This window comes from Pristiophorus japonicus, chromosome 27, assembly GCF_044704955.1.
Source record: "Pristiophorus japonicus isolate sPriJap1 chromosome 27, sPriJap1.hap1, whole genome shotgun sequence".
Lineage (NCBI taxonomy): Eukaryota > Metazoa > Chordata > Chondrichthyes > Pristiophoridae > Pristiophorus > Pristiophorus japonicus.
Window position 1 is genome coordinate 9,872,290 of NC_092003.1, and position 15,290 is coordinate 9,887,579.

Sequence of the window (15,290 nt, forward strand, 5' to 3'; positions counted from 1 at the left end):
CCCGGATGCACTTCCTCCACTTAGGGCGGACTGGTCTTTGGCCAGGGACTCCCAGGTGTTGGTGGGGATGTCCCATTTTATCAGGGAGGCTTTGAGGGGGTCCCTGTAACGTTTCCTCTGCCCACCTTTGGCTCGTTTGCCGTGAAGGAGTTCCAAGTAGAGCGCTTGCTTTGGGAGTCTTGTGTGGGACAAGCGCACAGTGTGGCCTGCCCAGCGGAGCTGATCAAGTGTGGTCAGTGCTGGGGATATTGGGCTGGTTGTGGATGCTCAACACAACATGGTATCGAGATAGCTGCTTTGACAATTGAGACTAATTTATTACATAACCTTTCTCTCATTACTTCCTTTCTAATTTTACACTCCTGCTCTCCCCTCTGAGCTGGTTACTAACTTCGCCCCAAACTCTTATCTCATCTGCAGCTGTCCATCCAGACCCCGTGACCCCCACCCTTATTGCTGTATGTGCGTACGCAGGATATACGGCACAGAAACAGGCCATTCGGTCCCAGCCTTGGAACTGCAGCCGTGGCTCAGTGGGTAGCACCATCGCCTCGGAGTCAGAAGACTGTGGGTTCGAGTCCCACTCCAGGGACATCAGCACACTCCCAGTGCAGTACCGAAGGAGTACCGCACTGTCGGAGGGGCGGTACCGAGGGAGCGCCGCGCTGTCGGAGGGGCGGTACCGAGGGAGCGCCGCACTGTCAGAGGTGACGTCTTTCGGTTGAGACGTTTAACTGAGCTGCCATCTGCCCTTGCAGGTGGGCATAAAGATCCCAGGGCACTATTTCAATAGAAGAGCAGAGGAGTTCACCCCGGTGTCCTGGGACCAATGTTAATGCCCCAACCAACATTAGTAAAACAGATGATCTGGTCATTATCACATTGCTGTTTGTGGGAGCTTGCTGTGCGCAAATTGGTTGCCACATTACAACAGTGACTACACATCAAAAAGTGCTTCACTGGCTGTAAAGCACTTCAAGGCGACCCAAGGTTGTGAAAGTTGCTATATAAATGTGTGTTCTTTCTTTTCACTTGAACCTCGAGACCAGATTATCCCCTCCCCTCCTCGCCCACCCCAAGGAGGATAGATCGTGGGTCATCATTCAGGCTGCACACTTAAAAATCCACAATAAACACAGCTTGGAAGGCATAGGTTTTATTTCGAATGACTCCGCGAATCGTGACTTAATGCTGCTTTATTTTCCCACAATATGCAGAAATTTAACACGCACAATGTGAAGTTATATTTACAAGGTGCTGGAGTCACAGTAAGTTACAACGGAGCTGTCAGCATACGTTCAAAATATACACACGAGCTCCCGAGGCCACGGAGGCTGAGGCCATTTGTCACTGGAATGAGATGCACAAGGCGAGGAGGCAGGGCGGACAGGCGAGGAGGCCGATTACTGGCTCAGGAACTAAAGCAGGGTGCCGGCTAATAGAAATACGGGTCTTAAGGACTCCTTATAGGCACAAAACGTTGATTCCTGGGATGAGGGGGATTGTCCCATGACGAGAGACTGAGTAGATTGGGCCTCTACTCTCTGGAGTTTAGAAGATGAGAGGTGATCTTATTGAAACACACACAATTCTTACAGGGGATTGTCAGGGTAGATGCAGGGAGGGTGTTTCCCCCCCCCGGGCTGGGGAGTCTAGAACCAGGGGTCACACAGTCTCAGGATAAGGGGCCGGCCATTTAGGACTGAGATGAGGAGGAATTTCTTCACTCAGAGGGTGGTGAATCTTTGGAATTCTCTGTCCCAGAGGGCTGTGGAGGCTCAGTCTCTGAGTATATTCAAGGCTGGGATCGATAAGATTTCTGGTCACTAAGGGAATCGAGAGATCGGGCGGGAAAGTGGAGTTGAGGTCGAAGATCAGCCGCGATCTCATTGAATGGCGGAGCAGGCTCGAGGGGCCGAATGGCCGACTCCTGCTAGCTCTTACCTGCGGAGGGAGCGGGTGAACAGTGAATGGATTGTCCAAATTGTGGCGCAGCCCGAATCACCCTCCCCCTCTGCCCCAAAGTGCTTCACACCGATACCCGCAGTGAAAGATTTCAAACGCTCCACGTGCCAGGAACGTGCGACCTTTCCTCCCCAACGCCCTCTCTCTCCGCTCCCCCCCCGCCCTCACCCCGGCCCCTGGCCAGTTAGCCCCTCTCACAGATGACCTCGATGACGCTCTGCTCCATGGTGACGGGGTCCAGGCAGCGGTGGGCGGTGCTGCCGACGATCTCGTCCAGCAGGAAGTGCACGAGGTTCTCGTCGGACACAAAGCGCCAGAGGTAGAGCTGCAGGTACTGGCAATCCACCTGGATCTGCTGCAGCCCATAGCGGCCGAACGATCGCAGGCGCACGCACTCCAGGAACGTCTTCAGGCTGATCTTAATGATCCCCGTCAGCACCGAGACCTGCCCAGAGAGGGAAAGAGAGACTTGCATTTATATAGCACCTTTCACGGCCACCGGACGTCTCAGCCAATTAAGCACTTTTTGAAGTGGGGTCACTGTTGTAATGTGGGCAACGCGGCAGCCAATTTGCGCACAGCAAGCTCCCACACACAGCAATGTGATAATGACCCAGATCATCTGTTTCATTGATGTTGATTGAGAGATAAATATTGGTCCCCAGGACACCGGGGAGAACTCCCCTGCTCTTCTTCGTAATAGGGCCATGGGATCTTTTACATCCACCTGAGAGCAGATGGGGCCTCGATTCAAGACAGCACCTCCGGCAGTGCGGCGCTCCCTCAGTACTGCCCCTCCGACAGTGCGGCGCTCCCTCAGTACTGTCCCTCCGTCAGTGTGGCGCTCCCTCAGTACTGCCCCTCCGACAGTGCGGCGCTCCCTCAGTACTGTCCCTCCGTCAGTGTGGCGCTCCCTCAGTACTGCCCCTCCGGTAGCGCGGCGCTCCCTCAGTATTGCACCTCCGACAGTGCGGCACTCCCTCAGTACTGCCCCTCCGACAGTGCGGCGCTCCCTCAGTACTGCCCCCTCCGACAATGCGGCACTCCCTCAGTACTGTCCCTCCGACAGTGCGGCGCTCCCTCAGTACTGCCCCTCCGACAGTGCGGCGCTCCCTCAGTACCGTCCCTCCGACATTGCGGTGCTCCCTCAGTACTGCCCCTCCGACAGTGCGGCGCTCCCTCAGTACTGCCCCTCCGACAGTGCGGCACCCCCTCAGTACTGCCCCTCCGACAGTGTGGTGCTCCCTCATAGAAACATAGAAAATAGGTGCAGGAGTAGACCATTCAGCCCTTCTAGCCTGCACCGCCTTCAATGAGTTCATGGCTGAACATGCAACTTCAATACCCCATTCCTGCTTTCTCGCCATACCCCTTGATCCCCCGAGTAGTAAGGACTTCATCTAACTCCCTTTTGAATATATTTAGTGAATTGGCCTCAACTACTTTCTGTGGTAGAGAATTCCACAGGTTCACCACTCTCTGGGTGAAGAAGTTTCTCCTCATCTCGGTCCTAAATGGCTTACCTCTTATCCTTAGACTGTGACCCCTGGTTCTGGACTTCCCCAACATTGGGAACATTCTTCCTGCATCTAACCTGTTTAAACCCGTCAGTTTCTATGAGGTCCCCTCTCATTCTTCTGAACTCCAGTGAATACAAGCCCAGTTGATCCAGTCTTTCTTGATAGGTCAGTCCCACCATCCCGGGAATCAGTCTGGTGAATCTTCGCTGCACTCCCTCAATAGCAAGAATGTCCTTCCTCAAGTTAGGAGACCAAAACTGTACACAATACTCCAGGTGTGGCCTCACCAAGGCCCTGTACAACTGTAGCAACACCTCCCTGCCCCTGTACTCAAATCCCCTTGCTATGAAGGCCAACATGCCATTTGCTTTCTTAACCGCCTGCTGTACCTGCATGCCAACCTTCAATGACTGATGTACCATGACACCCAGATCTCGTTGCACCTCCCCTTTTCTGTCCCTCCGACAGTGCGGCGCTCCCTCAGTCCCGCCCCTCCGACAGTGCGGCGCTCCCTCAGTCCCGCCCCTCCGACACTCCCTCAGTACTACACTGGAGTGCCAGCCTAGATTTGTGTGTTCAGGTTCCTGGAGTGGGACTTGAACCCACAACCTTCTGACTCAAGAGACGAGGGTGCTGCCCACTGAGCCACGGCTGACACAGGAGGCGTGAAACTGGTGTTAAATAGGATCTGCCAATGGAATAAGTACCACAACTTGTAATTCTATAGCACCGCTAACGTAGTAAAACAGCCCAAGGCGCTTCACAGGAGCGATTATCAAACAATATTTGACACCGAGCCACACAAGGAGATATGAGGACAGGTGACCAGAAGCTTGGTCAGAGAGGGAGGTTTTAAGGAGTGTCTTGAAGGAGGAAAGAGAGGCTTGGAGGTTTAGGGAGGGAGTTCCAGAGCTTGGGGCCCAGGCAACAGAAGGCACGGCCACCAATGGTGGAGCGATTATAATCAGGGATGCTCAGGAGGGCAGAATTAGAGGAGCGCAGAGATCTCGGCGGGTTGTAGGGCTGGAGGGGATTACAGAGATAGGGAGGGGGCAAGGGCCATGGAGGGTTTTGTAAACAAGGATGAGAATTTTGAAATCGAGGCGTTGTTTAACCGGGAGCACAGTCAGTGTAGGTCAGTGAGCACAGGGGGTGATGGGTGAGCGGGACTCGGTGCGCGTTAGAACACGGGGCAGTGAGCACAGGGGGTGATGGGTGAGCGGGACTCGGTGCGAGTTAGGACACGGGGCAGTGAGCACAGGGGGTGATGGGTGAGCGGGACTCGGTGCGAGTTAGGACACGGGGCAGTGAGCACAGGGGGTGATGGGTGAGTGGGACTCGGTGCGAGTTAGGACACGGGGCAGCGAGCACAAGGGGTGATGGGTGAGCGGGACTCGGGGCGAGTTAGGACACGGGTTAGTGAGCACAGGGGGCGATGGGTGAGCGGGACTCGGTGCGAGTTAGGACACGGGGCAGCGAGCACAGGGGGTGATGGGTGAGCGGGACTCGGTGCGAGTTAGGACACGGGGCAACGAGCACAGGGGGTGATGGGTGAGCGGGACTCGGTGCGAGTTAGGACACGGGGCAGCGAGCACAGCGGGTGATGGGTGAGCGGGACCCGGTGCGAGTTAGGACACGGGGCAGCCGAGTTTTGGATCGCCTCTAGTTTACGTAGGGTAGAATGTGGGAGGCCAGCCAGGAGTGCGTTGGAATGGTCAAGTCCAGAGGTAATAAAGGCGCGGATGAGTGTTTCAGCAGCGGATGAGCTGAGGCAGGGGCGGAGACGGGTGATGTTACGGAGGGGGAAATAGGTGGTCTTAGTTATGCTGCGTATATGTGGTCGGAAGCTCATTTCAGGGTCACGTATGACACCGAGGTTGCGAACAGCCTCAGACTCAATACAGGAGTTGGGAAGAGGGTGTCTGGGGAATGGAGTTGGTAGCGGGGGGTTGGGGGGGGGGGGCGGGAGATTGGAGGGAGCCAAGCACTGCAGAAACCGTGGCTCGAGGCATCGAAGGCCATGCTGAGGGTTTCGGCGGCAATGAGGGCGAGCGAGCGACAAGAGGTGGGAGGAACCCGATGGGAGACGGGGGAAGGGGTGTTGGAGTCGAGCCTTCGGACTGCTGGACATCGCGGCGCTGAGCGTCACAGCAGACAGGGGAGAACGACGGCAGACAGGAGGTGGTGTGTTTGAACGGAGGAGTATTGTCGCACCGATGGCCCGTGGGCCCCGCTCACCTTATTGAACTCCACGGGGCTGAAGATGTCTATCCTCTCGGAGAACAGCTTCTGGATGTTGCTCAGGAGATTGGTGTCCATGGGCGCACTGCGGCGGCAAAGGGTTAATATCGTCTGAACGGTTTTTGAATTAGCCAGCAACACAAGACAAGATACAAATGGCGGGAACGAATCCGCTAAATGGGGAGCGCTCTTTCACAGGGACGACAGGTCGAACGGCCTCCTCCTGTGCGGCAAGGTTCTCTGACACGGGGAGATCTCAAGTCAGTACTGTGATCCCTCTGTGCCGGGTAGGAGGCAGCCGGTATCACAGGTTCCACAAAAGCTAAAAACTGCAGATGCTGGAAGCTGGAATGAAGAGAGAAAATACAGGAAATCCCAGCGGGCCAGGCCGAGATTACCAGCATTTTCTGGGTTTTTTTAAATCACAGGTTCCATGTTGAGCTAGTAGAGTGGAACCTCCAGTATCAGGCAGAACACAGGGACCACCCCCCCGGATTAGTGGGCATTGGTACAGGAGGCCATTCGGCCCCTCGAACCTGTTCCGCCATTAAATCAGCTCATCGCTGATCTGAACCTCAACGCCATTTGCACTCGGGGCCGTCGACAGCCTCCAAAGTTTGGCTGGGGATTGGATTGACACAGACAATGCAAATAACAGAGCCCCGTTACAGTCCCCCACACCCATCCCCCGTTACAGTCCGACCCCAACCCCAACCCCATCCCCATCCCCCATTACAGTCCATGCCCCACACCCATCCCCCGTTACAGTCCATGCCCCACCCATCCCCCGTTACAGTCCGTCCCCCACACCCATCCCCCGTTACAGTCCGTTCCCCACACCCATCCCCCGTTACAGTCTGTCTCCCACACCCATCCCCCGTTACAGTCCATGCCCCACACCCATCCCGTTACAGTCCATGCCCCACACCCATCCCCCGTTACAGTCCATCCCCCACACCTATCCCCATTACAGTCCATGCCCCACACCCATCCCCCGTTACAGTCCATGCCCCACACCCATCCCCTGTTACAGTCCATGCCCCACACCCATCCCCCATTACAGTCCATGCCCCACACCCATCCCCCGTTACAGTCCATGCCCCACACCCATCCCCTGTTACAGTCCATGCCCCACACCCATCCCGTTACAGTCCATGCCCCACACCCATCCCCCGTTACAGTCCGTCCCCCACACCTATCCCCATTACAGTCCGTCTCCCACATCCATCCCCCCGTTACAGTCCATCCCCCACACCTATCCCCATTACAGTCCGTCTCCCACACCCATCCCCCGTTACATTCCATGCCCCACACCCATCCCCATTACAGTCCGCCCCCCCACACCCATCCCCCGTTGGAGTACGTCCCCACACCCATCCCCCATTACAGTCCGTCCCCCACACCCATCCCCCGTTGCAGTACGTCCCCACACCCATCCCCCATTACAGTCCACCCCCCGCACCCATCGCTCACTAAAATGAAGGGGCAGAAAATCAGGCGGGCTGTGTGACGGATGCGCAATTTACCAGATCTCCGGGGGGGGGGGGGGGCTATTCAGCTGGCGAAGGGGACGCAGAACAAGCGATTAGTGACACCGTGCGGTGGGACGAAGTCTCAGACAAGCGTTTCGACCCGAGCAAATTCTGGGGAGTGTGACCGGGGCCGGCCGGCGTGGGTTTGTTGCTACGATGATGTCTCTAAGCTCCCCCCTTCCCTCCCCGCCACTGACAGCCCCTCACAGTTACCTGGGGGTGTAGCTGGGAGCGTAGCGTGCCTGCTGACGCGAGCTGCTGTAGACGGAGAAGGTCCTCTTGCTCGAATCGCTGCTGTGTGCCTTCCGCACACCTTCCTCATACAGCAGGCCGACCTAGGCAGGGCAGAGGCAAAGGAGCATCATCGGAGGCTGTGCCTGGGGCCAGACACGTCACTCGCTGCCTCCCCCTTCAAATCTATAATCGCCCAGGGCCATCTACACGGCCCCTGGCCAGGCGAGCTTGTTAAAACCCTTCTCGGGTCCTGTTTGTCGATCCTTCTCGCGCTTCGAGCCTGTAGCTGCCTTTCCCCCTCCCGGAAGGAGCAGATTCCTGGTGGGATATGGTTCCACAACCTCCCTGGTACCTCACACAAGTACCCATGGCCCACGTGCAATCCCCTGCTTTCAGGCATATCGAACGTGGGGTGAAGAAGCATTACGGACAAGTTCAATTCTTTTCTGGCCTGAAGTCTGCCCAACTTCAACAGGCGATCACTGGGCAGTGATCAGGAGCAGGAACCCTGGCTGATTCTCCCCTCTCCCTAACCCAGGGGTCACTGGGCAGTGATCGGGAGCAGGAACCCTGGCTGATTCTCACTCTCTCCCTAACCCAGGGGTCACTGGGCAGTGATCGGGAGCAGGAACCCTGGCTGATTCTCCCCTCTCCCTAACCCAGGGGGTCACTGGGCAGTGATCGGGAGCAGGAACCCTGGCTGATTCTCCTCTCTCCCTAACCCAGGGGTCACTGGGCAGTGATCGGGAGCAGGAACCCTGGCTGATTCTCCTCTCTCCCTAACCCAGGGGTCACTGGGCAGTGATCGGGAGCAGGAACCCTGGCTGATTCTCCCCCTTTCCCTAACCCAGGGGTCACTGGGCAGTGATCGGGAGCAGGAACCCTGGCTGATTCCCCCCTCTCTCCCTAACCCAGGGGGTCACTGGGCAGTGATCGGGGGCAGGAACCCTGGCTGATTCTCACTCTCTCCCTAATCCAGGGGTCACTGGGCAGTGATCGGGGACAGGAACCCTGGCTGATTCTCCCTCTCTCCCTAACCCAGGGGGTCACTGGGCAGTGATCGGGAGCAGGAACCCTGGCTGATTCTCCCTCTCTCCCTAACCCAGGGGGTCACTGGGCAGTGATCGGGAGCAGGAACCCTGGCTGATTCCCCCCTCTCCCTAACCCAGGGGGTCACTGGGCAGTGATCGGGAGCAGGAACCCAGCCTGATTCCCCCCTCTCCCTAACCCAGGGGTCACTGGGCAGTGATCGGGAGCAGGAACCCTGGCTGATTCTCCCTCTCTCCCTAACCCAGGGGGTCACTGGGCAGTGATCGGGAGCAGGAACCCTGGCTGATTCCCCCCTCTCCCTAACCCAGGGGTCACTGGGCAGTGATTGGGAGCAGGAACCCTGGCTGATTCTCCCCTCTCCCTAACCCAGGGGGTCACTGGGCAGTGATCGGGAGCAGGAACCCTGGCTGATTCTCCCCTCTCTCCCTAACCCAGGGGGTCACTGGGCAGTGATCGGGAGCAGGAACCCTGGCTGATTCTCACTCTTTCCCTAACCCAGGGGGTCACTGGGCAGTGATCGGGAGCAGGAACCCTGGCTGATTCTCCACTCTCCCTAACCCAGGGGGTCACTGGGCAGTGATCGGGAGCAGGAACCCTGGCTGATTCTCCTCTCTCCCTAACCCAGGAGTCACTGGGCAGTGATCGGGAGCAGGAACCCTGGCTGATTCTCCTCTCTCCCTAACCCAGGGGTCACTGGGCAGTGATCGGGAGCAGGAACCCTGGCTGATTCTCCTCTCTCCCTAACCCAGGGGCACTGGGCAGTGATCGGGAGCAGGAACCCTGGCTGATTCTCCCCCTTTCCCTAACCCAGGGGTCACTGGGCAGTGATCGGGAGCAGGAACCCTGGCTGATTCCCCCCTCTCTCCCTAACCCAGGGGGTCACTGGGCAGTGATCGGGGGCAGGAACCCTGGCTGATTCTCACTCTCTCCCTAATCCAGGGGTCACTGGGCAGTGATCGGGGACAGGAACCCTGGCTGATTCTCCCTCTCTCCCTAACCCAGGGGGTCACTGGGCAGTGATCGGGAGCAGGAACCCTGGCTGATTCTCCCCTCTCCCTAACCCAGGGGGTCACTGGGCAGTGATCGGGAGCAGGAACCCTGGCTGATTCCCCCCTCTCCCTAACCCAGGGGGTCACTGGGCAGTGATCGGGAGCAGGAACCCTGGCTGATTCTCACTCTCTCCCTAACCCAGGGGGTCACTGGGCAGTGATAGGGAGCAGGAACCCTGGCTGATTCTCCCCTCTCCCTAACCCAGGGGGTCACTGGGCAGTGATCGGGAGCAGGAACCCTGGCTGATTCTCCCCTCTCTCCCTAACCCAGGGGGTCACTGGGCAGTGATCGGGAGCAGGAACCCTGGCTGATTCTCCCCTCTCCCTAACCCAGGGGTCACTGGGCAGTGATCGGGGGCAGGAACCCTGGCTGATTCTCACTCTCTCCCTAATCCAGGGGTCACTGGGCAGTGATCGGGGACAGGAACCCTGGCTGATTCTCCCTCTCTCCCTAACCCAGGGGGTCACTGGGCAGTGATCGGGAGCAGGAACCCTGGCTGATTCTCCCCTCTCCCTAACCCAGGGGGTCACTGGGCAGTGATCGGGAGCAGGAACCCTGGCTGATTCCCCCCTCTCCCTAACCCAGGGGGTCACTGGGCAGTGATCGGGAGCAGGAACCCTGGCTGATTCTCACTCTCTCCCTAACCCAGGGGGTCACTGGGCAGTGATAGGGAGCAGGAACCCTGGCTGATTCTCCCCTCTCCCTAACCCAGGGGGTCACTGGGCAGTGATCGGGAGCAGGAACCCTGGCTGATTCTCCCCTCTCTCCCTAACCCAGGGGGTCACTGGGCAGTGATCGGGAGCAGGAACCCTGGCTGATTCTCCCCTCTCCCTAACCCAGGGGTCACTGGGCAGTGATCGGGAGCAGGAACCCTGGCTGATTCTCCCCCTCTCCCTAACCCAGGGGGTCACTGGGCAGTGATCGGGAGCAGGAACTCTGGCTGATTCTCACTCTCTCCCTAACCCAGGGGGTCACTGGGCAGTGATCGGGAGCAGGAACCCTGGCTGATTCTCCCCCTCTCCCTAACCCAGGGGGTCACTGGGCAGTGATCGGGAGCAGGAACCCTGGCTGATTCTCCCCCTCTCCCTAACCCAGGGGGTCACTGGGCAGTGATCGGGAGCAGGAACCCTGGCTGATTCTCCCCCCTCTCCCTAACCCAGGGGTCACTGGGCAGTGATCGGGAGCAGGAACCCTGGCTGATTCTCCCCTCTCCCTAACCCAGGGGCCACTGGGCAGTGATCGGGAGCAGGAACCCTGGCTGATTCTCCCCCCTCTCCCTAACCCAGGGGGTCACTGGGCAGTGATCGGGAGCAGGAGCCCGGGCTGATTCTCTCCGCCCCGATTTGAGGAAAAGGGATCAAATGCAACGTTCCTACTCCGCCCCCAGCTCAAATGATTCAGCACTGATACTGGATCCGTCTCCGCCCCTGCCTCAGCTCATCCGCTGCTGAAACCCTCATCCATGCCTTTTTTACCTCTAGATTTGACTATTCCAATGCACTCCTGGCTGGCCTCCCACATTGTACCCTACGTAAACCAGAGCTGATCCAAAGCTCTGCTGCCCCGTGTCCTAACTCGCACCGAGTCCCGCTCACCCATCGCCCCCTGTGCTCGCTGACCCCGTGTCCTAACTCGCACCGAGTCCCGCTCACCCATCACCCCCTGTGCTCGCTGCCCCCGTGTCCTAACTCGCACCGAGTCCCGCTCACCCATCACCCAGTGTTCGCTGCCCCGTGTCCCGTTCACCCATCACCCCGTGTTCGCTGCCCCGTGTCCTAACTCGCACCGAGTCCCGCTCACCCATCACCCCCTGTGCTCGCTGCCCCCGTGTCCTAACTCGCACCGAGTCCCGCTCACCCATCACCCCCTGTGCTTGCTACCCCGTGTCCTAACTCGCACCGAGTCCCGTTCACCCATCACCCCGTGTTCGCTGCCCCGTGTCCTAACTCGAACCGAGTCCCACTCACCCATCACCCCGTGTTCGCTGCCCCGTGTCCTAACTCGAACCGAGTCCCACTCACCCATCACCCCCTGTGCTCGCTGCCCCGTGTCCTAACTCGCACCCAGTCCCGCTCACCCATCACCCCCTGTGCTCGCTGCCCCGTGTCCTAACTCGCACCGAGTCCCACTCACCCATCACCCCTTGCGCTCGCTGCCCCGTGTCCTAACTCGCACCGAGTCCCGCTCACCCATCACCCCCTGTGCTCGCTGCCCCCGTGTCCTAACTCGCACCCAGTCCCGCTCACCCATCACCCCCTGTGTTCGCTGCCCCGTGTCCTAACTCGCACCCAGTCCCGCTCACCCATCACCCCCTGTGTTCGCTGCCCCGTGTCCTAACTCGCACCCAGTCCCACTCACCCATCACCCCCGGTGCTTACTGACCTACATTGGCTCCCGGTTAAGCAACGCCTCGATTTCAAAATCCTCATCCTTGTTTTCAAATCCCTCCATGGCCCTCGCCCCTCTCTATCTCTGTAATCTCCTCCAGCCCCACAACCCCCCCGAGATCTCTGCGCTCCTCTAATTCTGCCCTCCTGAGCATCCCTGATTATAATCGCTCCACCATCGGTGGCCGTGCCTTCTGTTGCCTGGGCCCGAAGCTCTGGAACTCCCTCCCTAAACCTCTCTACCTCTCTACCTCTCTCCTCCTTCAAGACGCTCCTTAAAACCTGCCTCTTTGACCCTGTGCTAATTTATACTTATGTGGCTTGGTGTCAAATTATTATCGCATAACACTTCTGTGAAGCGCCTTGGGACATTTCAGTATGTTAAAGGCACTATATAAACACAGGTTGTTGTAGATCAAAACCGGAACCTGGGCATTTAAGGGGAAGCTGGATAAACACATGAGGGAGAAGGGAATAGAAGGATATGGTGACAGAGTGAGATGGAGAGGGATGAGAGGGGGCTGGTGTGGAGCATAAACCCCGGCACGGAGCGGTGGGGCCCAATGACCTGTTTCTGAGCTGTACATTCTATATACCTGGTCCTTAAGACTCAGCCAATCCATTGGGGCGAGCCTTTCATCCAAACTCTTTCAAAAGAAATCGTTGTCAAATTCTTCTTTCCTCTCGTGAAGACTTGCTGGGTGACAATTCCACAGGGGCCAGTCATCTTCTGATGGGCACTGCTCCTCTGTGAGCAGAGGCAGAGGGGTTTGGCCGGGCTATTTGACCACAAGGGTTTGCGCCCAATCGTATCCTCACCGGTTATTTGCGAGTGAACCCCTTCCAGCCGCAATCACCGACAGCCCATTAGCACAATCTCTACAGAGGAGCAGGAGTCGGCTATTCGGCCCCTCGAGCCTGCTCCGCCATTCAATGAGATCGCGGCTGATCATTGACTAACTCCATCTCCCCGCCTTTGGCCCATGAATACGTGGCTTGAGCAATGGTGCAGCAGGGAGGGATTCAAATTCCTGGGGCATTGGAACCGGTTCTGGGGGAGGTGGGACCAGTACAATCCGGACGGTCTGCACCTGGGCAGAATCGGAACCAATGTCCTCGGGGGAGTGTTTGCTCGTGCTGCTGGGGAGGAGTTAAACTAATATGGCAGGGGGATGGGAACCAATGCAGGGAGATAGAGGGAAACAAAAAGGAGGCAAAAACAAAAGACAGAAAGGAGATGAGGAAAAGTGGAGGGCAGAGAAACCCAAGGCAAAGAACAAAAAGGGCCATTGTACAGCAAAATTCTAAAAGGACAGAGGGTGTTAAAAAAACAAGCCTAAAGGCTTTGTGTCTTAATGCAAGGAGTATGCGCAATAAGGTGGATGAATTAACTGTGCAAATAGATGTTAACAAATATGATGTGATTGGGATTACGGAGACGTGGCTCCAGGATGAGCAGGGCTGGGAACTCAACATCCAGGGGTATTCAACATTCAGGAAGGATAGAATAAAAGGAAAAGGAGGTGGGGTAGCATTGCTGGTTAAGGAGGAGATTAAGGCAATAGTTAGGAAGGACATTAGCTTGGATGATGTGGAATCTATATGGGTAGAGCTGCAGAACACCAAAGGGCAAAAAACGTTAGTGGGAGTTGTGTACAGACCTCCAAACAGTAGTAGTGATGTTGGGGAGGGCATCAAACAGGAAATTAGGGGTGCGTGCAATAAAGGTGCAGCAGTTATAATGGGTGACTTTAATATGCACATAGATTGGGCTAACCAAACTGGAAGCAATACGGTGGAGGAGGATTTTCTGGAGTGCATAAGGGATGGTTTTTTAGACCAATATGTCGAGGAACCAACTAGGGGGGAGGCCATCTTAGACTGGGTGTTATGTAATGAGAAAGGATTAATTAGCAATCTCGTTGTGCGAGGCCCCTTGGGGAAGAGTGACCATAATATGGTGGAATTCTGCATTAGGATGGAGAATGAAACAGTTAATTCAGAGACCATGGTCCAGAACTTAAAGAAGGCTAACTTTGAAGGTATGAGGCGTGAATTGGCTGAGATGGATTGGCGAATGATACTTAAGGGGTTGACTGTGGATGGGCAATGGCAGACATTTAGAGACCGCATGGATGAACTACAACAATTGTACATTCCTGTCTGGCATAGAAATAAAAAAGGGAAGGTGGCTCAACCGTGGCTATCAAGGGAAATCAGGGATAGTATTAAAGCCAAGGAAGTGGCATACAAATTGGCCAGAAATAGCAGCGAACCTGGGGACTGGGAGAAATTTAGAACTCAGCAGAGGAGGACAAAGGGTTTGATTAGGGCAGGGAAAATGGAGTATGAGAAGAAGCTTGCAGGGAACATTAAGACGGATTGCAAAAGTTTCTATAGATATGTAAAGAGAAAAAGGTTAGTAAAGACAAATGTAGGTCCCCTGCAGTCAGAATCAGGGGAAGTCATAACGGGGAACAAAGAAATGGCGGACCAATTGAACAAGTACTTTGGTTCGGTATTCACGAAGGAGGACACGAACAACCTTCCGGTTATAAAAGGGGTCGGGGGGTCTAGTAAGGAGGAGGAACTGAGGGAAATCCTTATTAGCCGGGAAATTGTGTTGGGGAAATTGATGGGATTGAAGGCCGATAAATCCCCAGGGCCTGATGGACTGCATCCCAGAGTACTTAAGGAGGTGGCCTTGGAAATAGTGGATGCGTTGACAGTCATTTTCCAACATTCCATTGACTCTGGATCAGTTCCTATGGAGTGGAGGGTAGCCAATGTAACCCCACTTTTTAAAAAAGGAGGGAGAGAGAAAACAGGGAATTATAGACCGGTCAGCCTGACATCGGTAGTGGGTAAAATGATGGAATCAATTATTAAGGATGTCATAGCAGTGCATTTGGAAAGAGGTGACATGATAGGTCCAAGTCAGCATGGATTTGTGAAAGGGAAATCATGCTTGACAAATCTTCTGGAATTTTTTGAGGATGTTTCCAGTAGAGTGGATAAGGGAGAACCAGTTGATGTGGTATATTTGGACTTTCAGAAGGCGTTCGACAAGGTCCCACACAAGAGATTGATGTGCAAAGTTAGAGCACATGGGATTGGGGGTAGTGTACTGACATGGATTGAGAACTGGTTGTCAGACAGGAAGCAAAGAGTAGGAGTAAATGGGTACTTTTCAGAATGGCAGGCAGTGACTAGTGGGGTACCGCAAGGTTCTGTGCTGGGGCCCCAGCTGTTTACACTTTACATTAATGATTTAGATGAGGGGATTAAATGTAGTATCTCCAAATTTGCGG

General features: G+C 56.0%; 1 protein-coding gene across 1 annotated transcript in view; it reads right to left on the minus strand.

The window, feature by feature from the left end:
• Nucleotides 1-1,140: 1,140 nt before the first annotated feature.
• vps51 (VPS51 subunit of GARP complex) overlaps nt 1,141-15,290 on the minus strand; it is a 34,815-nt gene continuing 20,665 nt past the window's right edge. Inside the window, exons 8-10 of the mRNA XM_070868257.1 lie at nt 7,472-7,593; nt 5,724-5,811; nt 1,141-2,410 (exon numbers count right to left, since the gene is read on the minus strand). Of these exons, the coding sequence (XP_070724358.1) occupies nt 2,150-2,410; nt 5,724-5,811; nt 7,472-7,593 (471 nt within the window). The 3' untranslated portion in view covers nt 1,141-2,149. The remainder of the gene's footprint in view (nt 2,411-5,723; nt 5,812-7,471; nt 7,594-15,290) is intronic.